The following is a 23,171-nucleotide window of genomic DNA, read 5'->3' on the forward strand; positions in this document are numbered from 1 at the left end:
CTCATCATGAGTGTGTTTTCTAAAAAGCACTGGGCTCTGCCTCACTCTGGAACCCATCTACTTGTCAATTTAGTAATTCCCATTGTCATTTACAGAAACGCCAGAGAAAGGGATTACTCTGTCCATTCTCTGTCACAGTCAACAGGCGGGGTTATTTCTTTCTTACAGTTGTGTCTCTGTCACATTCTGATCCCCAGATGAGCAGGCAGGGGGCCTCACCTGTGACTTGACCCCAAGCCTAGTGTCATCCAAATGAAACAGGGTACATTTGGCTCAGGGCCCCTTCAGGTCGGTCTGAAAGGCTCCACACATGCGCTGGGCCTGTGTTCAGCCACTGCTATTTATCAGCTGCTCTTGCCCGGTTTTTATTCGAAACTGGCTATTCCTATCCATCTCCCCAGTTCCACCTCATGACACAAACATGGGGCCAAGGGCTCAACATTCCGACAAGGACGAAGGACTTGGGCATGGGTACCTGCTTGGATTATTCACTCTTGCCTATGTGCCCATGAGGAATACCCCATGGCCTTAATGACCTCCTAGTATAAAACCCACCGTTACACACAACCTAGAGAGATGCTATGTCTGATCTGTTTCTTACATCTGTAACCTAGGAACAAGCATGGAATACCTGTAATGGGGAGAGTACAGAATACTTTCTCATCCTATTTCTGCTACAGCAAAGGAGAAGTAAAAAAACGAAAAGGGAAGGGCGGGGCTCCTGAGCGCATAGTAAGCCAGAGCAAAAGCAGGCAGCAAGGGGGGGGGGGGGCTGGAAGAATACTCGTCCTCAGTCAGAGAGAAACAAGCTTAGAGACACCAGGTAGAAGGAGCGGCCACTGGGCCCTCCCTCCTTTCCAGCCCCGCCCCCAAGCAGGCTGATCCTTTCTGGCCGCCACCTGTTGCTGGCAGCAGCCTGTCTACAGCACCTGGTCCTGGGCTACATCGCCACTTTCACATGTGCTTCCAAGATGTAGCCATTTTAGTGCTAAGGCTAGAGGCTGGGGAGACTCTGAACTGTCCTTCAACTGTATGAACTGTCACCGACGTAAGGCTGGATCACTGAGTCTGCCCTGCAGCCCCACAGACACTGCCCTGCATGCTTCCCTACTAACTAGCTTAGGGCAGCTTAGGGCCTCTGGAGCCTGCTGTTTGTTTTCTGCAAGGCCAGCAGAGAGCATTACATATACAACAGGGACACGGGGTGGGGTGGGGGTGGGGGGAGCCTGGGCTGAGGAGGGGGCATATGTGTGAGAGGGCATTTGTCCTGCCACCCAAAAGTATCCATGTGGGCTCTGGAGAAACAATTAAGGCCCGTTAGAGGTACCAACCCGCAGCAAAGCTTTCCTACCCAGACAGCCCCGGCCCTCTTGCTCAGTCGGACCCTCCTGCATTTGAATTTCAGGCTCTCCCCATCCTGACCTCAAAGCAGGCTTTCTTCCCTTTACATCGGAAAACTTCAAGATTACTTTGAGTTTTTGCTCAAGAGAAAACGGAGCAAGTCTCTTCCTTGCCTCCAGCGGGCCCCAGGTGCCTACACTCCGCTGTTTACAGCTCAAGAGCCCAATGCCAGCTGAGAGCAATTGGGCAGAGAGAGGCCTGGGGTGACCCTCCCACGGCCCTTTCCCAGGTATAGCAAGTGGGAAGAGCTCTCTCTTCCTCCCCGGGAAGACAGATCCACTTTGTAATCCCTCGTGACCCATTAGTTCTGGCATGAGCTCTAGTTCCCTTAGGAAATACCTCGTGCCAGCCACCTCCACCCAGCCGTATGAAATCAGTGTCCGACTGAAGCCCGCTCCCGACTCTCCTTGTTCGCAAGGGCGGTGGGGATGACTGGGTTCCACCATGCTAGCTGTGGGAGTGTCCCCTTGCTCAGAAGGAGCCCTTACCAGATTGTCACGGCCACGTCCAAGTCTTTGACCAAGTCAGGTGTACACCCTTAAGTAGGCGTCTCCAATCTGAACAGGAGAAGCCAGGAAATGTGATGGGGGTGCTGAGAGTCATCTAGGAGGTCACTGAACTCCTTCTCTGGGCTGGACAGAGAACTGAACATCCAGGAGAAACCACGGAGAAAGGAAAAGTAACGGCTTCGCTCCTTCAGGATGGAGAAACCCCGTGGGAGTCCGCTCCGGCCTGGGTATTTTATAAATCCTCAAGTCTTCCTCTCGCCCCTATTGGTCCTGTTTAGATACCCACCCCCACGCCTTCTCGCAATGACTTCTGGGAACAAGAAGCCGCCCTCTCAGCCTCATTTCCCTTTCCTTGTCTACCTATGTCCCTCCAACTCTCCTTCAACCAAAGGAATCCCGGGGAGGGGATAGAAAGAAGGTGCTGCAGAGATGCGGACAAGACCAGAGAGGGAAGCGAACAAGAACGGGAGCTGGAGACAGTCACCGTTTGTTTAAAAGTTATCATCACATCAGCATACACAGAAAGGGGTGAAGGTAAATTTTGCACTTTCTGGGAGCTGTTTTTGAAATCACTGAAATTTTTTTAAAAAAGGTTTAGAAACATCTTTGGCCAGCAGGAAACCTACAAGCATGGTTATAATGTGTTGCAAAAATATTTTTTTGTTTGTTTGTTTTTCAAGACAGGGTTTCTCTGTGTAGCCCTGGCTGTCTTGGAACTCACTCTGTAGACCAGGCTGGCCTCGAACTTAGAAATCCACCTGCCTCTGCCTCCAGCAAAAATATTTTAAAGGTGAAGCTCGAGAAATGGCTTAGAAGTTAACCCTCGCGGCTCTTGCAGAGGACCAGAGTTCAGTTCCCAGCACCCACAGTGAGTTGCTCAAAACTACTTGTAATTCCAGCACCAGGGGATCTATTATCTTCTTCTTGCCCCTCTGTGTTTTGGCACACAATGGATAAACAAGTGTGCGTGCATGCACACACACACACACATACACACACTGAAAGTTATTAAAATAAATATTTTAATGTCCTACTTTATGAAAGATGTGTTGCTCAGAATCATTTTAGTTTATGAGCAAGAGGCATGAGTTATTTCCCAGTATGTATGTGTGCATGTGTGTGTATGTATGTATGTATGTGTGTATGTATTATGTATGTGTATATGTGGGTATGTATGTATGTGTGTATGTGTATATGTATGTGTGTATGTATGTATGTATGGTATGTGTATATGTGTGTATGTGTGTATGTATGTATGTGCACCCTGCATGCATGTATATTTCTACATGTATGCCTGATGCTAGCAGAGGTTAATGCAGATTACTGGATTTCTTGGATCTGGAGTTACAAATGATTGGTTGTGAGCCACCATCTGGGTGCTGGGAACTAGGGCCAGGTCCTATACAAGAGCAATAAGTGCACTTAACCATGAAGCCATCACTGAGACTTTGTATATACTTGGCCCAGGGAGTAGCATTGTTGGGAGGTGTGGCCTTGCTGGAGTAGGTGTGTCACTGGGTGTGGTCTTTAAGACCCTCATCCTAGCTGCCTGGAAACCAGTCTTCCTCTAGCAGCCTTCAGATAAAGATGTAGAACTCTCAGCTCCTCCTGCACCATGCCTGCCTGGATGCTGCCATGCTCCCACCTTTATGATAATGGACTGAACCTCTGGTCCTTTAATCCAGCCCCAATTAAATGTCCTTATTAGAGTTGTGTTGGTCATGGTGTCTGTTCATAGCAGTAAAACCCTAACTAAGATACCATCTGTCCAATCCTAAAAACAGAACCCTGGAAAATGAAATCATCCTCTTCACGAGCCATTGCTAATAGCAACAGTTCCTGCTCACTGTGACCTCCGCGGATGTTCAACAAGGCCATAACTGTACCCCTCTCATTTATTTAAACTTCAGTCAAGAAGGACTTCCCTGGGTTGACTTGGTAATCAGGACTTCTCTTGGAAAAGGTATTATGCAAATCCCCAGGTCTCTAGATCACAGGTGATTGGCCAAGTCACTCAGGAGCCCTGACACTGGGCAAGGGGCTCCCTTTCAACTCTCCTTTGCTCACACATCGTCTTTGGGTCTGTGCACTTGTGATTGTGGTACCTGTGGGGACAGAGGATGCAAGGGCCATCAGGTCAGAGGTCATGGGAGGCGCTGGCGTCCAGAACAGCCTCTGAGTAGGAGGAGATGGGAAGAGGAGGGTCAGAGACCGTCTTCGGAAAGGGGCAGCAAGGAACCCTGGCTTGTCCTCTCTTCATCTCCCACAGCCCTGGGCGGGGTCCCAAGTGTAGCCTAATCCGAGATATACTGGTCATCTCCCGATTTTTGTGACAAAGTATCTGAGAACTGCATTTAGAGGCAAAGGGTTTATCTTGGCCCATGGTTTCGCTGCATGGCTTACAGACTGGAAGCACAGCAGAAACGCCATGGCAGAAGGAAATGGCTGAGGAAGCACAAAGGGACCAGGAACAAGGCAAAGCTTGTAATGGCATGTCCCCAGTGACCACCTCCTCCATCCAGGCCCAGCGTCTGACAGCTCACTCAGCTGAGAATTTATGGACTAAGTCATCGCTCAGTTTAGTGTCTCCACGGTTCTGTCACCTCCTGGGGGACTAGCCATCAATACATCAGTTCCCAGGACATTCTATATCCAAACTATAACAGCAGCTGTGCTCAGCCTGGTGCTTTGTGTGAGCATATGTCCCATACCCTCTCACCCCAAGAGAGGCCATCAGAAAACGCAATGTGTGTGACTGCATTTTAGAGTTTTGTTTACTCTGTTAAGAAACAACCATGACTGGATACCTGAATTATCTTTTCTTTCTTTCTTTTTTTTTTCTTTTAAAGATTTATTTTATGTGAGTACACCGTAGCTGTACAGATGGTTGTGAGCCTTCATGCGGTTGTTGGGAATTGAATTTTTAGGACCTCTGCTCACTCCAGTCAACTCCTCTCACTCAGGCCTAAAGACTTATTTATTATTATTCATAAGTATACTATAGCTGACTTCAGATGCACCAGAAGAGGATGTCAGATCCCATTATAGGTGGTTGTGAGCCGCCATGTGGTTGCTGGGAATTGAACTCAGGACCTCTGAAAGAGCAGCCAGTGCTCTTAACCGCTGAATCATCTCTCCAGCCCCAATGCCTGATTTATCTAACAGGGCCACGTGTCACACAGAAGACCCCGGACTTAGCTCATGGGCTATGGAATTTGCAAATAAATAAATAAGTAAATGAATAAACCTTGTGCAGTGTGCTTGCATACAGATGAGGGTCACCTCGCTATACTAATGTTGTGCATTATTAGGAGGCTCTGTGGCTGTGACATCCTGGAGAGCGACACACATAGGTCCTCATAAAAGTGATTGTCTGCCCTGGAAAACTGCTAAATAAAAATCACAAAGGGAGGAAATGAGGGAAAACACTAAGAAGGTGTTGGTAGAAACCGAAATCTCCAGTCTTCTCCGACCACAAGTTCCCCTGTCATGGCTGCTCCCCAAGAATGGTCAGGATCCTCTACCTGAAGGAGAAGGCTTGGAAGATAGTGCTCGTGGGTCCAGGCCATGGCTGTAGATGAGCGATCTGAACCCTTCAGGCCCTGGGTCGGGGTAGTGTTCATCTGGACGCCTGTACACAGACTATTCCATCTTGGTGGTTGGCCTCCCTGGCTAGCAGTCAAGGAGTTTCTGCCTAGGATGACCCACCTAAGTATTCAAAGGTGACCCAATGACCGTAATAGACAGTGTCCCAGTCTGAGGCTCTTGTCGGGTAAATGCTGAGCCTGGAAAGGAAAGGGGCAAACACATGGATTTTTACAACCTGAGCCGAGTTCACACTACCGCCTCAGAGCCCGAGCTGCTTCGAGCCTCGAGAGTCAGGTGCCTTGAAGAAATGGGAGGATCTGGAGTGCGTGGTTCTTTCACTTCTGTGCCTGGTAACAAAGAAATCCCCTGAGGAACGTGCTTAAAGGGAGAGAGGCCTCACCGACCATGGGATGCCGAGGTGCCATGGGCCTTGTGCTAAGCCTCTCATGAGAATCACTTCCTGGGCCACTGGAATATGGGCCTTCATTGTCCTCTCAAAGGCAGAGATTTGAAGACATTTTCCTCTGTTTATGGCACTCCTGGGAGGTGGCAGAACCTTTAGGAAGGGTGTCTAGTGGAACAGGGTGTGCCCTTGAAGAGGATTCTGGGACCTGGGCTCCATCCTCCCTCCTTCCCTCTTCTCTCCTTGTCTCTGTCTCTCCTCCTCCTCCTCCTCCTCCTCCTCCTCCTCTCTCTCTCTCTTTGTCTCTCTGTCTCTCTCTGTCTCTCTGTCTCTGTCTCTCTCTGTCTCTCTCTCTCCTGCCTGTCATGATGTCAATATCTTTGTTCTACCATGTCCTCTTGTCAAGAAATTCTGCCTTAACCCAAAGCAGAAAGGGCCAATGCTAACACAATGTGCAGAGTGAACGGAATAAACACTGTCTTCCAATCTAGCAGACCGGCCTTTTGTCTTGGTGACAGGAAGCTGACACGGGGCCTCTCCCTGGTCACTAGGGTTGTCTGATTCCTGAAAAGCCAGTGTCTGCTTGAGGACCAAGAGAAGCTGTGAGTCCTGACATCTTACCAATGCTGTGGAGGCAAGTCTAGGCCCGGGAGGCTTTCTACCCCATACCACAGGCCATTCAGACCTTCTTCAACTTACAGATGCCTCACAGGCTGCAGTGCCCCGCACTGCCTACCTACCATCCCTCCCCCACACCCCCACCACTATTTACAGAACAGGTAGCAAAGAGCCATGAACAGCATCTCAGACCTGGGAAGGCTCCAGCAGTTGACAGTCTGTAGAATGTCGCCACCTGCTGGCCTCAGATGCACACCACAGTCTGGGGGAGACTCAGCAGTTCCTATCCATCCTTCAGCAGGGAATAAATATATTTCTGAGCTCCAAGACCCTCTGTGGGTGCTAGAATTCTTTACATACACTCTTGTGATAAAGTTTAATTAGTCACAGTAAGAAGTTAATGATAAAATACAGCAACTGTAGCAATGTGCTGTAATAAAAACTTATAACTTATGGATTATTTATTTCTGTAATTTTCCATTTAGTATTTTTTGGATCACAGTTGAATTCAGGTAACCAAGACTAAAAATAATGGTGGGGGGGCTGGACAACTACACTCAGAACTGCTACATATATATATATATATATATATATATATATATATATATATGTATGTATATATGTATATATATGAATATATAAATATATGAATACATACATATATGTGTGTATATATATATGTATTATAAATATATTCACACATCAAATCCTAACTGATTTCTTTTTATAAACTGTTCAATGTTTCAAGATTCCAAGAACAGTTCAGCTCACACGTTCCTGGTCACACATGGGAAAGCAAGTTCAAGGGGAACAGCTTTCTAACTCTTTGAAACAAAGCCACGTACTAACAGCCAACATCTAAATAGACTTTTATTTTTATTTTTCTTGTTTGGACAGAAAAGAAAAAGTCATTGGCCTTCATTAGACTCCCTAAGTGTTGGAAACACCTGAACTCAGAAAGAGTGGACCTCGTAGAAAAGCATCACAAATTAAAAATATATTTCTCCATGTGGTAAAAGTGCTTTTGATCCGATTAAGGGTACAGCAAAGGTTATCTTAAACACAAACTGAAGTTGGGCCTGTGATCTGTGGCATCTCGGGTCCCACCGCAGACGAGGGTGCTTGTGGAGAGAGTGGACACAGATGTGACAAGGCGTGGAGAGCATTCTGCTGCCGGCCACGCCTCGGCTCACTGAAGGAATGAAGTGCCCCAAAGCCCCTGTTGAGGACAGTCTGCATCTGAGGACATTAGGTGGCATTGGATCAGGAAGAAGGGCTGCCAGGTGTGGAAAAATCCTTGTTTCCCATCATCTGTGGAGACAGGGGGCCCACCTTGGGGCTCAGGCTCCATGGAGATATGTCAACCTCTGGTGGGAAGGGCCTGGGTCTATGGGAGATCCCACTGCCTTCCTGACGGGGCCAGTCCCCAGCCAGGGCCTCCTAATCCTGCTGTGCCTTTCTGGGGGACCCCATCCCCACAGACAGAGGGAGGTGAAGGATTTTGTTTTCATGATGCTATAGAGTTCTGAAGACAGGTAATTCTGCCAACAGTGACAAGGTGACAGAGTACTCAGCCTGCAGGCTCCCCAGGCCTTGGTAGCCATAGCTACATCTGTCCTGGAAGCCAGCGGCCCTTCCTGCCCTGCCACAGGCCGGAAACAGAACTGTGATCATGCAGGGAGCTGTGAAGGTAGGTGGTGTCGGAGAGTGGGGAGTTGGGGGGTGCACATCTGTTCACAGTAGACCTTAAGCAACAGTAGGGAATTAACCTGAAGATACATTGAACAAAACAAAACAACCAAACACACAAAAAAAAACCCGGCATTGTTCTCCCCTCCTCACCCTGCTCGCTGCAGCCCGTGGAGGACAGAACAGGAACACCCTGTTTATAGTCAGCAAGCTGCAGCCGCCCCCGCCCCCTTGGCTCTGAGTTTTTAATGGCACCACATTGCATCTCCTCTTCCAAGGGAGCCATCTAAACTGAGCTCATGGGAGAATGCTGGGAACCCACTCCCCGGGTGCTGAGGGGTGGCACCGAGGGGTCCATTTTGTAAGCTTGCCTGGTCTGAACTTGAGCCCGTCACGATCTTTGACGCTCTGGAAAGCGGAGCTCGGTCCACTGGTCCCACTGCTGGTACCTTCCGAGGGCACCTGTATCAGGCTCTGGGGAGCCACCCTTTGTGGGGGTGATGCAGAAAGCAGACCTCTGATCACACATGGGCCCTCCAGCCGGCAGGCAGGTGACAGGCTCCTTTCTTGTCCCTGACACCCCTGGGCCAGCAGTCTCAGTGGGCTGGCGATGAGTCCTCCAAGCCCAGCAACTCCCTGACAAGTCTCTCTCCGAACTGTGCCCGGCTGTACTTCTTCACGTGGTAGGCGTCTGACATTTTGTACAGGATGTAGGCGTTGTTGACGGCGATGCTGATGGCGAACCAGAACACTTGCTGCCACGTCTTGTTTGGCTTGTGAGAGATGAAATACCTGGGAAGAGGGGAGGTACGGCGGTGTGTGGCTGTTTTCTGAGATTTACACGCTCCCTTATGGGAGGAGGGAAGCTCTTTAGGACTTAGCAAGTGAATAAAACCCACAAGACTGAGGGAACTCTTTAATCTGTCACTAGTGTCCAGTGGGGAGAGCAGGCATTTGTCCACATCTCCTCAGAAAAGTCTCACAATGGGCACGCTGGTTATAGCTCGCAGGGGAGAGGAGCCGAGCAGCTGAGTGTCAGGCCAGGGCATCTCAAACACTCCCTTCTGGTAGATGTACTGGGAACCAGCTGGGGGCGGGGCTCAGGGGCGGGGCTCAGACAGGCCCTGCCCCATCTTCCAGCATCTGCCTTCTCAGGGCCCTTACTCTAGGCCCATTCACGTCTAAATGCTTAATCCCTCCGTTCCAGGATGTGTTCTCTCTCATTCCCGAATGTGCTCCTGATATCCATTTGTCTTTCCTCAGGGAAGACTCAGGGACCCTGGGGCTGACCCTGAAGACATTACTATGCCCAGAACCTTATTTTAGGATTCTCTTATCTTGTTTATTGTCGCTACATCTTGGCCACATCATATATAAAGACCACCGGGGAGTCCAGCTCAGGATAGACAAAGCCTAGAAGATAGGCTGAACTATGTGCCAAGATGCCCACCAATGGGGTGTGAGCAGTGGCGGGTACCTCAGGTGGGGCTGGAGGCCTGGGGTGTCAGTGGAGTGCAGGGATCTCGAGAGGAGATGGGTATATAGGCCACTGCGGGGCAGGATGAGGGCTTGGGACTACCTCATGGGTCCTCATGCCCCATATTTATGTTCTTCACTATGTCTGGGCCAACACTACCCTCCCTACACACCACTGCGCTGGTGTTAAAGCGTGTCATCATGCTACCCGCATGCACACCGGCTGCCCACACACCTGATGTCACCCCCATGCACACTGGCTGCCCATGCACCCAGCAGTTGCCCACGCACCGGATGTCACAGGCACACCAGTCACCCATGCACCCACTGGCCGCCCACATACCTGATGTCACCTGAATGCACACCAGCCTCCCAAGCACCCAACGCCACTCGAACATACACTGACTGCCCACGCACCCCCGGCCGCCCACGCACGCACTCACTTGCTGTACTTGTCGTCGTATCTGCAGATGTAGCTGAGGTGAGCCGCAAAGGCCTCCACGGCCAGAGGGCAGGGGATTTCCCCGCTCCTCCTCTTGATGATGACGCCTGTGGGGGAGACAGGAGCTCAGTTCTCATCCAGGCAGCTCAGTTCCTGGGCGTGGGGCGTGGTGGGAAACTGGACCACCACCGTCCATCACGTGCTTCAGCAGAGCGGTGGGTACGAGGAGGCATCGGAGGCAGACAAGCGCACAGTCATCTGCCATCTAGACTCGGTAGCTTCATGGGCACAGGGACAATGACACAGTCACAGGCACGTGCAGACGCTCCGGGGACAGGCCGGGGAGAACTGGGGAAGGAGGCTTCTCTACCCTGGTTGGCTGGGTCAGGGGCTGGTGGAGGGCGACAGTATCGGCAGTTTCTCTGGGCTGTTCACAGTGTGGGTGGGATCATGTCACAGAGGAACAGGGAGGCCAGCCCTTCCACCCCAGACCCAACGCCCTCACACCTCTCAGGGGCCTCTCCATGACTCTTTAGTTGCCATCACTGTTCATCTACCCAGAATTTTCCTCTACACACACAAAGGGAACGAAGCCAATGCACCTCCAGAGCCATGGCACAACTCATAACCAGCAGGGCCTGGGGACCAAAAGGGAACCCACAGGGTCTCCCCATTTTATTGCACCAATGGCTGCTGTATGATGTCTGCCCTCTGGCCTGCTTGTGCACTGTCTGGGTACCCTCTGCAGGTCACAGGAACAAAGATGGAGGTGTCCTTCCCAGCATTGTGTGCACCTGGACATGTACTGGCTAGCTTTATGTCAGACTACAGAGGCATACACTATGTGGAGAACATAAATACATAGGTACACTTTACCACATATCTAACATGACCATACATATACTGTACATCTATCTATCTATCTATCTATCTATCTATCTATCTATCTATCTATCTATCTAGTGTGTGTGTGTATAGTATATATAGTGGTATATATACATATATGCACATATATAAACACATAATATATACATACTATATATATATTATACATACTATATCACACACACATATATAAATACACACATGGTATGTGTATACACTATATGTATATGTATATATATATATATATATATACACACACACACACATAGTATATAGTAGGGTATATATATATATACACACATATATAAACATACACATGATATGTGTATATACTATATATATACACACATACTATATAGTAGTATATATACATATATACACATATAAACACACATAGTATGTGTATACACTATACACACACTATATAGTGGTATGTATATTCATATATATACATGTGTATGCATATATATATAAAACACATGTGTATATACTACACACATATATAAACACACATGAGATATATATATATATATATAAACATATATATATATATACATACACAATACATAGTAGTATATATATATATACATATATACACACATATATATAAACACACACATGGTATGTGTATACACTATACATACACATACATCGCACACATGCTACACCCCAGGAGCACACATGTCACACACTCAGTATGCACATAGGAATGCACATTGCTCTGGAAGCGCCTGCAGATTCCTTTGCAATCCTCTCAATGTTTGTCTCAACACTTTAACACGGTCTTAACTGTCAGTGTCTTTAAATACAGACTCTGGGCTAATTAAGTCCCTCTACTCTGAGTCGATTTTAAATCCCTGGAGAATTAACAAGGGCAACAGCAAGCTGCCCGACAGCCAGGATCACAAAGGCGGTTTGCTTCCAGGAGTCAGAGATGATAAAATGATCCACAAACTCCACCCACAATGTAGCCAATTACCCTGCCCAAACAACTGAGCTATCGCACCCTACCACCAAGATGAGACCAAACCACCTGTCAATCAAACCCTCTCAGCTCAGCCAAGGCAAGCTAAGAGCTTCATGCAGCTCCTACAGCCCCTTCCCAGGACAGCACAACCAACTACGAGGGACACAGACTGCGTGAGGGCCCTCCATGCTTATGCCCCGGGTGACCCCTTCCTGTACTCACACTCACACTCCCTACTCACCTTTCTGCACAGGGGAGTAGGCATTGGTCAGGAATCGGAAGTGCCCCTTGTTGTACCAGCAGATCAGCGACATGTTGCCCTTTGTCTTGATCTGGTGCTGGCCCCGGGCAAGTGGGGTGGCAGGGTTGGTCAACATGGATGGAGGGAGACCTGTGCAGTCACTCTTCCTGGAGCTGAGGAGGCCGCAGCAGTAGATCCCTGGAAGGAAAGATGCAAGCTGTCACATGTCCCACTGTCAGGGTACCCCTCCCACAACCCGGGAAGGAGAGCGGAACCCTCAGAGGCGGCTGTTGAGGCCTTTCCCTATCCCTCTGTAAGAGCACACCTGAAGGTCACTGAGGCTATAAATAGTGCAAGCAATGGATTAATGCAACAATATGGCCCTTATCAACGGGGATCTTGGTTGGCACTGTGGGGCATAGCATCCCATCTGTGTCCATAAATGGAATTTGCTAAGGTGTCACACGTACATTAGGAAAGGCCCCCAGGTCATAGCTGTGGTGATAAGGATGGTATGGCTGTGCCCAACAACACAGCCAGAGACCTCGGGATGGACACACCCGTCAGCTCTTGGGACTCTTGTCACTGAAGAAAAGGCACGTGGTATTCCACTGCAGAGAACTCAGTGGCTCTAGATGCTTCTAAAAATTCATAGTGACATCATTTCTATATTGCCTAACCTCAGAAAAAGGCAAAATTTCATATCCAGTTATTCTCTTCCACCCAGGGGTTCTCTTCCCATCTCATACCTTGCTGAGCCAGGGAATGCCTTTCCCTGGGGGTCTCAGAAGCAACTCGCCTAACTCCTCCCAGGGAAGGTGCCCCAGAGGCCCAGGCCATGTCCAACACTCATGCAGCTCTGCAGATCTAACACTGGACAAACACACACACACACACACACACACACACACACACACACACACACACTCACACACACACTCACGCACACTCAAGCACACACTCCAACTCCCAGTGCTGAGAGCAAATCAAGAGGTGGACCCTCACGTACATATATATGCACACACCATTAAGGGTTACACTTCTATGGACATGCCTCCACAGACCATAGGTCAGACAGCAGACCAGCTCCCCACCGTGCTTCATGAAGAGCCAGACCTCCAAAGCGGCTGTGTCATAGGTTCTAGGAACAGGTCCTGTAGCTTTCCTTCCATCCTCCATCCGATCTCCTGCTAGGTTCTTGCCACAGATGGGCTGAGTCTGCCGGCACCACCCCACTCAGAGGGTCATCCTTACCTAGACCGCAATGCTGGGTGGTCGGGGCAGCCTGCCCCCTCACTTCAACCAGGCTTCCTGGGCCCAGGATGTAAGCTACCTGTCACTCCACAATACAAGAGGGTTCAGTTTTAAGGCCTGATCTGAAATCCACCGTGTTGCAGAGCAAAATGCTTCAATTCTAGTAGCTGCTGTCTATGAGTTATGCTTTTTCAGCTGTCCCCAGCATAGCTTGGCATTTAGGTCTCTGCTTTTTACATCCAGTGTCTGCCAAACTCAAGGGAGGCTTATCCAGTCTGCAAAGGACAAGCAGCCTCCCGCTCCAGGAGCCTAGGACCCTTCTGAGGCCTGTAGGATCGTTCCTGACCACAGAGGGCTCTGCCAGATGGGAAGGAGACTCACCAGCTACGGAGGATGACTCTGGTACTTTCTAGACCCTGTTTTATGAGGGGCTTTTCCTCCAGGCCGTTCATGGCCAGAACCACACAGAAAAGGACACACAAAGGAATGCCCAAAAGATTGGCAGTGCCTGGGCTCTGTGCCAATGCTGTTACCTGACAGTGAGCCCAGGACTCGCACACCACAAGAGCACCAGAACCCAGACACACAGGGCAGCTGAGATGCTGTGAGCAATCTGTGCCAGTCACTGCTCCTACCCTCCTCATTCTTTGGTCACTCCCCACCCCCAAGGAGCTGGCCATGCTGGGACAGCCGCTGGACAAACCTTGCTTCTCAAATTCTTCAAACAGATTGAGGCTGGTGATGCTGGGCCCGGTGAAGATAATATAGTTCTTCCCCGCCGCGTTCCGGCACAGGCTCCGGGCCACCATGCTGTGCAGCTGTGGCTTGTTCTTCAGAGCGTCCAGGCCATCTGGGCCACCGCCTTCCTTTAGGTGGACATAGATCTTGAACAGAAAGGCAGAGGGGTCAGAGTGCCAAGGGCAACAAGGACCACTGCCCGAGGCCGCAGGAAACATGGGGTCAGAGAACACGGGAAACCGCCTCACCCCATGTCATGAGCCTCACAAAGTCCTAGGTCACCACCATGGTTACCCAAAACCTGAGCAGCTCGTGGTCTAGCCTGGAGGCTTCTGTCCGAAAGAGTACGGGTGGGAGAGGAGCAGTTAGAGATGGAGAAACTGGCAGTCAAATTTGATGCAAACCTGTTCCTAAGTCCGCATGCGTGTGCACACACACGCACACGCACACACATGCACACTAACACAAATAGAATCAAAGGGTACTTCAAGGGCTAGGCATGCTCTTACATGCCTAGTGGGTATCGCCCACTGGGCAAAATGACTAGTCAACCCAAAGGCAGGTAAGACAGCCCTTGTCTGTCTCACTGCATTAGAGAGTCAACGGAGGTCGGACACACTCCAAGGGTCAGAAGCAAAGAGGCCATGCTAGGCTTGGTAAACAGCTAAACAGTTCCTAACACATGAGCCATACCAGCTCCACGATCACCACCAAATACATGTATGTGGGAAAGAGGATGGACTCAGGGGCAGACCAGACCCGCAGGTAGGGCGCTGACTAGTCTCACTGAAGGAAAGTAGAAGTTCCAGGGAATGTTCATACTTATGTAGACAGATACCCAGCAGTGCCTGTCACGTTCCTATGCCTGTCCTGTCCTGCAGAGCAAGCTCACATTGGAGTCATCTGACATGTTGGAACTGCTAGGAGCTGGGACACCAATGGTGCTCTGAGAAACTCCCAGAAGGAGCACATGGAAGACCCAGCTACTATGTTGGGACCCATCCTGTCTGATGCATTTGGCAGCTCACCTACTAAGTGCTGGTGTCCTTAAGAATAGAAAAGCCCGCCGGGCATGGTGGCGCACGCCTTTAATCCCAACACTCGGGAGGCAGAGGCAGGCGGATTTCTGAGTTTGAGGCCAGCCTGGTCTACAAAGTGACAGAGAAACCATGTCTCGAACCCCCCCCCCCAAAAAAAAAAAGACTAGAAAAGCCCGACTCTGTGTTCAGGTCAATGCACAGGGATGTGACAGCAACAAAGTCTTCAGCACAATGGGTGATAGGTACTTCCTTCACTGAGAAGTGGTGCCGGGTTCAGCAATGGTTGGGAAGCTGGTGGGTTCTGGCCTACCATAGGTCTTCTGTAATATGCAGCTGAACATGTTATTTGATTCTTCACATGTACACACTCAGCTTTAGAAACACTGTTCTTCAGGGATTTTTTTAAATTACTGCATTTGTCTCAGGCGTACCTGTTGACCTCCCACACTATAGGATGGGAGCCTGCGCATGGCGCACGTGGCTCCTGTGTTCAGGCACCACAAGGCTGAAGTCAGAGCATCAGCTGATGTGTTCTCTGTGGAGCTCAAGAAGCTCCTGGGGCAATTAGGTGGCAGGACAGTGTATGTCCATCACTCTCTGGGAGCCACGAGGGCTGTCCGTGTCTCTGTCCCTCTAGCTCCAGCCAGCGTCGTTTATATAGATATGTTGGCTACACAGTCAAAGGGCTATTTCTGCAGGTTGTGGTTAGAATAGGAAATATTCTCCACGTTTGTGTGTTTGAACACATGGTCCTCAGTGATGGTGATACTGGCTTGAGAAATTGGTGAACCTTTTGGAGGTGAGGCCTTCCTGAAGGATGGGGTAAGCTGGCCTTGAGGGTTACATCCTGGCCTCTCTTTCCTGTTGAGTGCTGCTTCCTGACTGTTGACACAATGTAACCAGTTACCTCACCTCTGCCACAGACAGGAGCTGCTCCTGCTCCTGCTATATCTGCCTAGTCTTGAACTAGTAGAAAGCTCTCCTAAGTTGCTTCTTGTCCTGTGTTAGGTCTCAGTGGCAAGAAAAGTAACTAATACGGAGAACAGTAAGCATTTACTAGGGCTGGAGAGATGGCTCTGTGGATAAAGCATGGGCTGCTCTTATGTTTGGTCCCAGCATTCCAATGGTGGTTCACAGTGATCTGTAATCCAGTCCTAGGGAAACCAATGCCTTCCTCTGGTCTCCACAGGAACCAGGCACACACATGGTGCACACAGGCACACACATGGTGCACACTGGCACACACGTGATACACAGTCTCACACATGGTGCTCACAGGCACATACATGGTGCACACTGGTACAACATGGTGCACACAGGCACACACATGGTGCACACTGGCACACACATGGTGCATACAGGTACACACATGGTACACACAGGCACACACATGGTGCACATGGTGTTCACAGGCACATACATGGTGCACACTGGCACACACATGGTACACACTAGCACAATAAGGTACATACAGGGTCACACATGATACACACAGGCACACACGTGGTGCACACAGGCACACACATGGTGTACAGGCACTCAAATGGGCAAAACATCACATACATAAAATGAAAGTAAATAAATCTTAAAAAAAATAAAGCGTGTATAGAATTATGGGTATTCTGGGATTTTGGGGTGAGGGTTGCTGAATGTAAAATCAAGTTAGGAAGAGACACTAATCATAAAAGACCCTTCCACCAGCACTCATAAGTGCAGCTGGAACGTGGTGTAGTCTAGAGTACAAGTTTCTGGTCACTGATGTGAACTGCCTTCTTCGCAGGCCTGGAGATTGCCAGGACTCAGAGTCAGGCCAGGGTCTTGCTCTCCTGGGACTGGAGAGTTTCCCCAACACCAGCAATGGGCGGCTCAGAGTTTGCCCTTGGCTTGGAACACAATTGCAGGACCATCTGAAACTGCTCAGCACTTTGTCCACGTGGGCAAGCCCAGGCTTGCTACCTCCTCCTTCTCAAAGTGTGAACGTGGTATGACGTTACTGCCTTCTCAAGGTGTGAACAGTGTGGCATGGACTTCTGCCTAGCCAGAAATCCAGAAGTCGCACCAGAGGCATCCAGAGACTCACAAATGCGGGGTGACCTATGGGTTGGTCGGTGGGGTGTACGGGGTGCATACGTCCTGCAAAGGACAACTCACTTCCGGGGTGGGGCCTCAGGTTTCCTCTCCCTACTCAAGAAAGGCACAGAACTTAAGAACCAGTTATTTCTGGAGTGTTTTGCCTGACACTTTCAGATGGCAATGAATTACAGGACATTGGAACTTGGGAAGAGCTGTGGACTGGGCCATGTAAATGTGACAAGAGAGAATGGTGTATGTAACAGCCCTTGAGACACCTGCTGAAGGTGTCTCAACCACACAGCCACTCAGCAACACAGAGACTAGCATGCCATCAAGGTCAGCATGTTGTTAGCAAACGCATCCCAGAGAAGGACAGAGTGGGACTCCAGCCACCCCTAGTGGCCTGAACAACACATGGTAATCTCATTTGGGCCACAGGGCATGCATGGAGCATGTGGGCTGCCATTGGCTCGGTCCATGATAGTCAAGACAACTAGCTGATCTCAAAGCAATTACTTCAGCCATGGTCCAGCGTCTGTCAGGGCCCTCTAAGAACCCTAGACAAGGAAGCCTGATGGCTTTTTCCACCTGGAAACCCCTCCAGCTCTTGGGAGCTTCTCTTTCTATTCCTCGATCTCTCGCCATTCCCTAATTCTCCTTAATACGGCTTGCTTCTGCCTTACATTCTCCAGCTCCCTGTGTCTTTAATCTTCATCAGCCCAAGACAAACCCAAAGCTACTATCCCAGCCCATGTTTGGTACCTCTGAGTGTCTGGCACCCTAGGTCCTGGGATCATGTCACAACCTCTACATTACAGGGGTGGAGTCAGGTACGATTGTGTGCTTTCCAAGAACCAGCAATCCCACAGGAGGCTAAGTGAGACCAGACTGGCCTCTGCTTGAATGCTGGGGATGAGTGTGACAGTTGGAAGACACTGAACTAACTCCCCAACACCCTGGGCCCATGGCACCCCACCTCATCCTTCCTATCTCCCCAATGTCTGCCCATCCCAGAGCTCCCCACTTCTGACACTTCTCGCCCCCTTCCCAGTGGCTCACCTGGATGATGAACCCAGTTGAAGAGCACTGGCGGACCCACAGGCTGAATTTCCGCTTTTTCCTCTTCCGCAGCTCTCGCTCCGTGCATGTGGCAATGAACACAGGGTCCTCATCAATCAGGGGTTCATGTAGCACCTGTGGGAAAGCGGGGGCGGGGGCGGGGGGTGGGGAGATGTTCTCACAGGGCAATGTGAGCTCCGCTCCCAGCAACACCTTCAGAGGCTGTGACTAAGTCACCTGACTTCTCTGACCAGGAGTCTCCTTATCTGCACTGCCGCTCTAGGGAGGGTTCGCCTGGGAGGCACAGGCACGCTCACCTCCATCCTGATGCATAGTGGATGTTCCTTCTCAAGCGATGGTCATGGTTCTTACTATCCACTTTACAAATGCCCACACTGGCTGTGCCTTTAATCTTCGTTGGCGTGAGACAGCAAACTCAGAGCTGCTGTCCCAGTCCGCCTTTGGTGCCTCGGAATGTCTGGCTCTCTAAGTCTTTGGGACTGTGGCCCGTATCAGGGATCTATATCACAGGCCTAGGATCTCCAGCCCCAACTCCTGTCAGTGTGTATGGAGTTATGTATGGGCGTATGCATGTATGGGGGTGCGTACACACAACTGAAAGTGACTACAGAGCCAGAGGTACCTGATACCCAGGGACTGGAAATACAGTGGTTGTGAGCTGTCCACTATGGGTGCTCTGAAGTGAACCTGGCTCCTCTGCAAGCAGAGCAAGAGCTCTTAGCCAACAAGCCATCGCTCCAACTCCCCGATCCCTAAGCAAGTCTGGGACCTCACTCATGGCAACTTCTTTGTTGTTGTTTTCTGTTTTGTTTTGTTTTGTTTTGTTTTGTTTTGTTTTGAGACAAGGCTCCTCTGTATAACTCTAGCTGTCTGAAAACTTGCTCTGTAGACCAGGCTAGCCTCTAACTCATAGAGATAGCTCTCTACCTACCTCTGCTTCCCAAATGCTGGGATCAAAGGCGTGCATCATGACTGCCAGGCATGTCAACTTCTTGATAACATGAAATCTATGATCCTTTCAAAGACAGGACAATGAAGCAAAAGACTCTAAGTTGGTTTTTCAAATGAAGGTGCTTGGGAAGCCTCCGGGGACATTGTAGGTGGCATTGTGCTGTGATTCCCTCTGCTGTTCTATGCCACAGTTACGGATAACCACAGTTGAGCAAGGTGACATGTATACACGCTCATTTCCACACCACAGGGGGCTCTAGATTGAGGGTCTTCAAATCACCCCTCCTCCCTAAACAAAACTTATTAGAATAATCCCCTGTTCTCATCCACTGCAACTCCGTGGCCACATGAAAGAAAGGACAGGACCCAGTAGAGACCACATAAAGTCTAAATTAGTATCTGACTCTGTGCAGGGGAAGCTTCAACGATCTAAGATCCTGGAGATGGTGGTCAAGTGTGGCTCTCTCTCGGCAAGTTTGAGTCTGCTTGGGGCATGAGGTCTTCCCCCAAAAGCCATATCAGTCCATGGCCTGGGGTGGGCACTGGGTCATCAGGCCATGGCCTGGAGTGGGCACTAGGCCATCAGGCCATGGCCTGGCATAGACACTGGACAGTGGTCTTAGCAGTTGTGACCTGCATTCTTTTGGTAACAGTACCTTCAGTTCTATGTTTTAAAGCATCAGCCTTAAGGCTTTAGTGATGCTCTTCCTGTAAAAGGCTCAAGTGTGGTTTCCAGCACTCACGTGGTGGCTCGCAACCTTGCAGAGCTCAAGTTCCAGGGGGTTCAATGCCCTCCCCCAATCTGTGGATAATGCACACATGTATGCCCATACATTTACATATACTCAGGGAAAACATTCATGTACATAAAATAAAAATAAATCTTTTCCTTTTAAAGTATCAGCCATACCTCTCTACACTGCATACACTCTGCCCCGAGGACCTCAGTAGGAACCCCTACCACTGCTCAATTTGGGAGCAGACAAGTTGGCCTGCCAGTGCTACAGCCCAGACCCTCACATTCTCTGGTTCCTTGCAGCTTATGAAACATTCAAAGCCCCATGTGGAACTATCTAGCAAAACGGACAATCTAAGGGGGGGGGGGTCTTAGGAACAGGGAAGATGGCATGAAGGTGGCCCAGGCTCCCTGTTCTTCCCCTGCTCATTTCCTTGTCCAGACCATGAGTCTGCTGTTTCCAGCCATCCAAGAATAGGGCCCCCTCAGAGAGTCAGGGAGCCCATCTCTACATGATCTCTAACCACAGTTGCAACACATCACAGCAGGGCGAGCAAGCATCTGAGTCTCCCTCATCCTCCTCCTCTGGGGAAAACAGTCAGCTCTGCCACACAGCACCATCCCTGAGTCCCCTCTGTGTGACAAGCCACTCAGGGTGTGCCAGGGTGTAGGGCAAGGGAGGCATCTCTTACTTATTTGCATAATCCCTCTCCAGGGATGTCCCCTGATTAGTCTGACTCCAGTTCTGATGACAGTAGCACTTCCCACCTTGTACCTGTGTGTGAGCATCACACAAAAATGGCTGCTTTGTTTGCTCGTAGATTCTGGGGTCTTCTGCGGACTCTGTAAAACCTTCTGCAAAGGGTAACACTTGCTACAATGGTAGCTCCCAACGCTGTATGCTGACAGTCGTGCCCCTGAGTGTGTGTGTGTGTGTGTGTGTGTGTGTGAACATCTGTGTGTTCAGGGCAGAGTCATAATGGTGGTATCAGGGAGCAGCAGGCTCTAGGCCACTCCTGAGAACCACGGCAAGTCTGACAAGGGTGTGGAGACGAACAGTGTCTCAACTGGTCTGCAGGCAGACTTCTAGGAAGAAGGGAAGAGAAGTTCCCAGGCAAGGATGTAGCTTGCCACCCCTCCCCCACACTGCACCTCTGGCTCACACAAGGTGCCTGGCAAGTTCTAGAACGGTAGGAGCGCCTGTGCAGAGTATTCCAAAGCCCATGGGCCTGAGACACAGTAAGACCCCACGAAAGCCCTGAAGTTTCCAGTTGTGCAGAATAGGAGAACATTATGGACTCAGGAGAGGGACTATCAGGAGTGGGAGCCCAGCAGAAGCCCCTTAAAAGACAGTTGCAAATGTAAAAATGGTAAGACTGTGTCACTGGAAACTCTCCACAGAGGAAACTCAGCTGGCTTACCTAGGAGCAAAACCCCTGAACTATCAGCACCCCTGAACTATCAGCACCCCTGAACTATCAGCACCCCTGAACTATCAGCACCCTTGAACTATCAGCACCTCCTCACTGTGCTAGGTCAACAGCAGTTCTGAGATTTTGTCACCAGACTGAGTGTGACAGCACTGCGTGCAGGTGGACGTGGAAGGCAGTGTGGGTCAGGAGCTGAGAGTCCTGAGAGCCTCCGCCTTCTGGAACAGGTTCAGGATATCTGGAGTCGGGGCTGTGACAGAGTGCTGAGCTACCAGCCCCTGGACGAGGCTTCAGGCTCTGGCATCTAAGAAGTCCCAGTGACCGAATGAATCACCGCAATTCCAGGTCATTCCTTCACCAACCAGAAGGTGCCTAGCGAGGAAGTTCCCCTCAGTGAACATGACAGGGGACCCTGAGGCTGGGTCTGTGTAAAGCCTCGAGTGGGAAAAGCCATGGATGAGGAGAAGGTGGAAAAAGGAGACTGCTGTAGCTCCGAGTAAAGGGTTAAATTCCAGCTGTCTGGGGGTTGGAATTCAAGCCCCACCCTCCCTTATAAACACATTTGGCTCATAAGGTTAGCAGTCTGGCTGGTGACCTTAAAGAGATTTGTTCTAGTCACTAGAGAAAGTAAGCAAGGACAGGGAGAAAGGCGTCCTAAATCCTCTCCTGTGTATGATCCATTCCAAAAGTCTCAGGTGTTCAATGACACCTGGCACACAAACATGTATGCATGCACACATGCACATGTAAACACATATGACACATGTATACACACACATGCACAAACACATCTGCATGCATGGACACACACACACACCACACACTCACAAACACATCTGCATGCATGGACACACACACATGTGCATGTGCACATATACACACGCATATGCACATGCACAAACAAATCTGCATGCATGGACCTGCGTGTGGAAGCACATACATGCAAGTGCACACACATGATCTCACCTGGGTCTGAGACGGCCTGAAAGCAGCATCAAAGCCACTCTGCAGGGAGTCGAGGAAGGGCTGGACCTTGTAGAGCCCATGCGTGGTCTGGCTGGACCGGAAGGCTACAACATGGAAGTACTTGAGGATCTTCTCAAAGCGGGCCTGGCTCATGACGAGGGCAAGGCTCCGGTTGCTATAGAAGCCTCCACTCCAAATGCTGAGTACCGACTCACAGTGCGAGACGCTAGTGGAGATCACATAGCCGAGGAAGGCCTTCATCTCTGCTAACGTCACCTCCACCCAGGCACCGTCACTGCCAAACCGCTCCTGGAACTTCCTGGCATACATGTTGGTCTGTACCACCATGTTCTTGAGCACGTTGTCCGGGACGAAGAGCTGGAAGAAGTCCACCGCGCTAGCGCTGGGTGGCATCTTTCTGGTTGGACCTGAAACCCAAAGACAGGCTGAGTACTTACGCCCAAAACCATCACCACCTGACAGGGGCCGGGTCCTCTTGGCCTTGGGCCTCAGGCCACAGCCCTGCCTAGCCTCCCTTCCTTCCCTCCTGCGTCCGATGCCTTGCCCAAATGGAGGCCTGGCTCTCACAAGCCCTGGGCTCCTGTCACTCAGAGGCTCCTGCTTTCCCCCAACTCTCTGCTCCCCGGATCATACACATTATTCCCACCTTCCTTCCCAACATGA

The 23,171-nt window shown here is 50.1% G+C and overlaps 1 protein-coding gene across 1 annotated transcript in view; it reads right to left on the reverse strand.

Annotated features, from left to right (window-relative positions):
- Nucleotides 1-7,373: 7,373 nt before the first annotated feature.
- Pgbd5 (piggyBac transposable element derived 5) overlaps nt 7,374-23,171 on the reverse strand; it is a 64,503-nt gene continuing 48,705 nt past the window's right edge. The window contains exons 2-7 of the mRNA XM_021220458.2: nt 22,488-22,915; nt 18,384-18,518; nt 14,177-14,357; nt 12,220-12,417; nt 10,128-10,233; nt 7,374-9,000 (exon numbers count right to left, since the gene is read on the reverse strand). Coding sequence (XP_021076117.1) covers nt 8,805-9,000; nt 10,128-10,233; nt 12,220-12,417; nt 14,177-14,357; nt 18,384-18,518; nt 22,488-22,915 — 1,244 coding nt within the window. The 3' untranslated portion in view covers nt 7,374-8,804. The remainder of the gene's footprint in view (nt 9,001-10,127; nt 10,234-12,219; nt 12,418-14,176; nt 14,358-18,383; nt 18,519-22,487; nt 22,916-23,171) is intronic.

Source organism: Mus pahari, chromosome 20, assembly GCF_900095145.1.
Source record: "Mus pahari chromosome 20, PAHARI_EIJ_v1.1, whole genome shotgun sequence".
Classification (NCBI taxonomy): domain Eukaryota; kingdom Metazoa; phylum Chordata; class Mammalia; order Rodentia; family Muridae; genus Mus; species Mus pahari.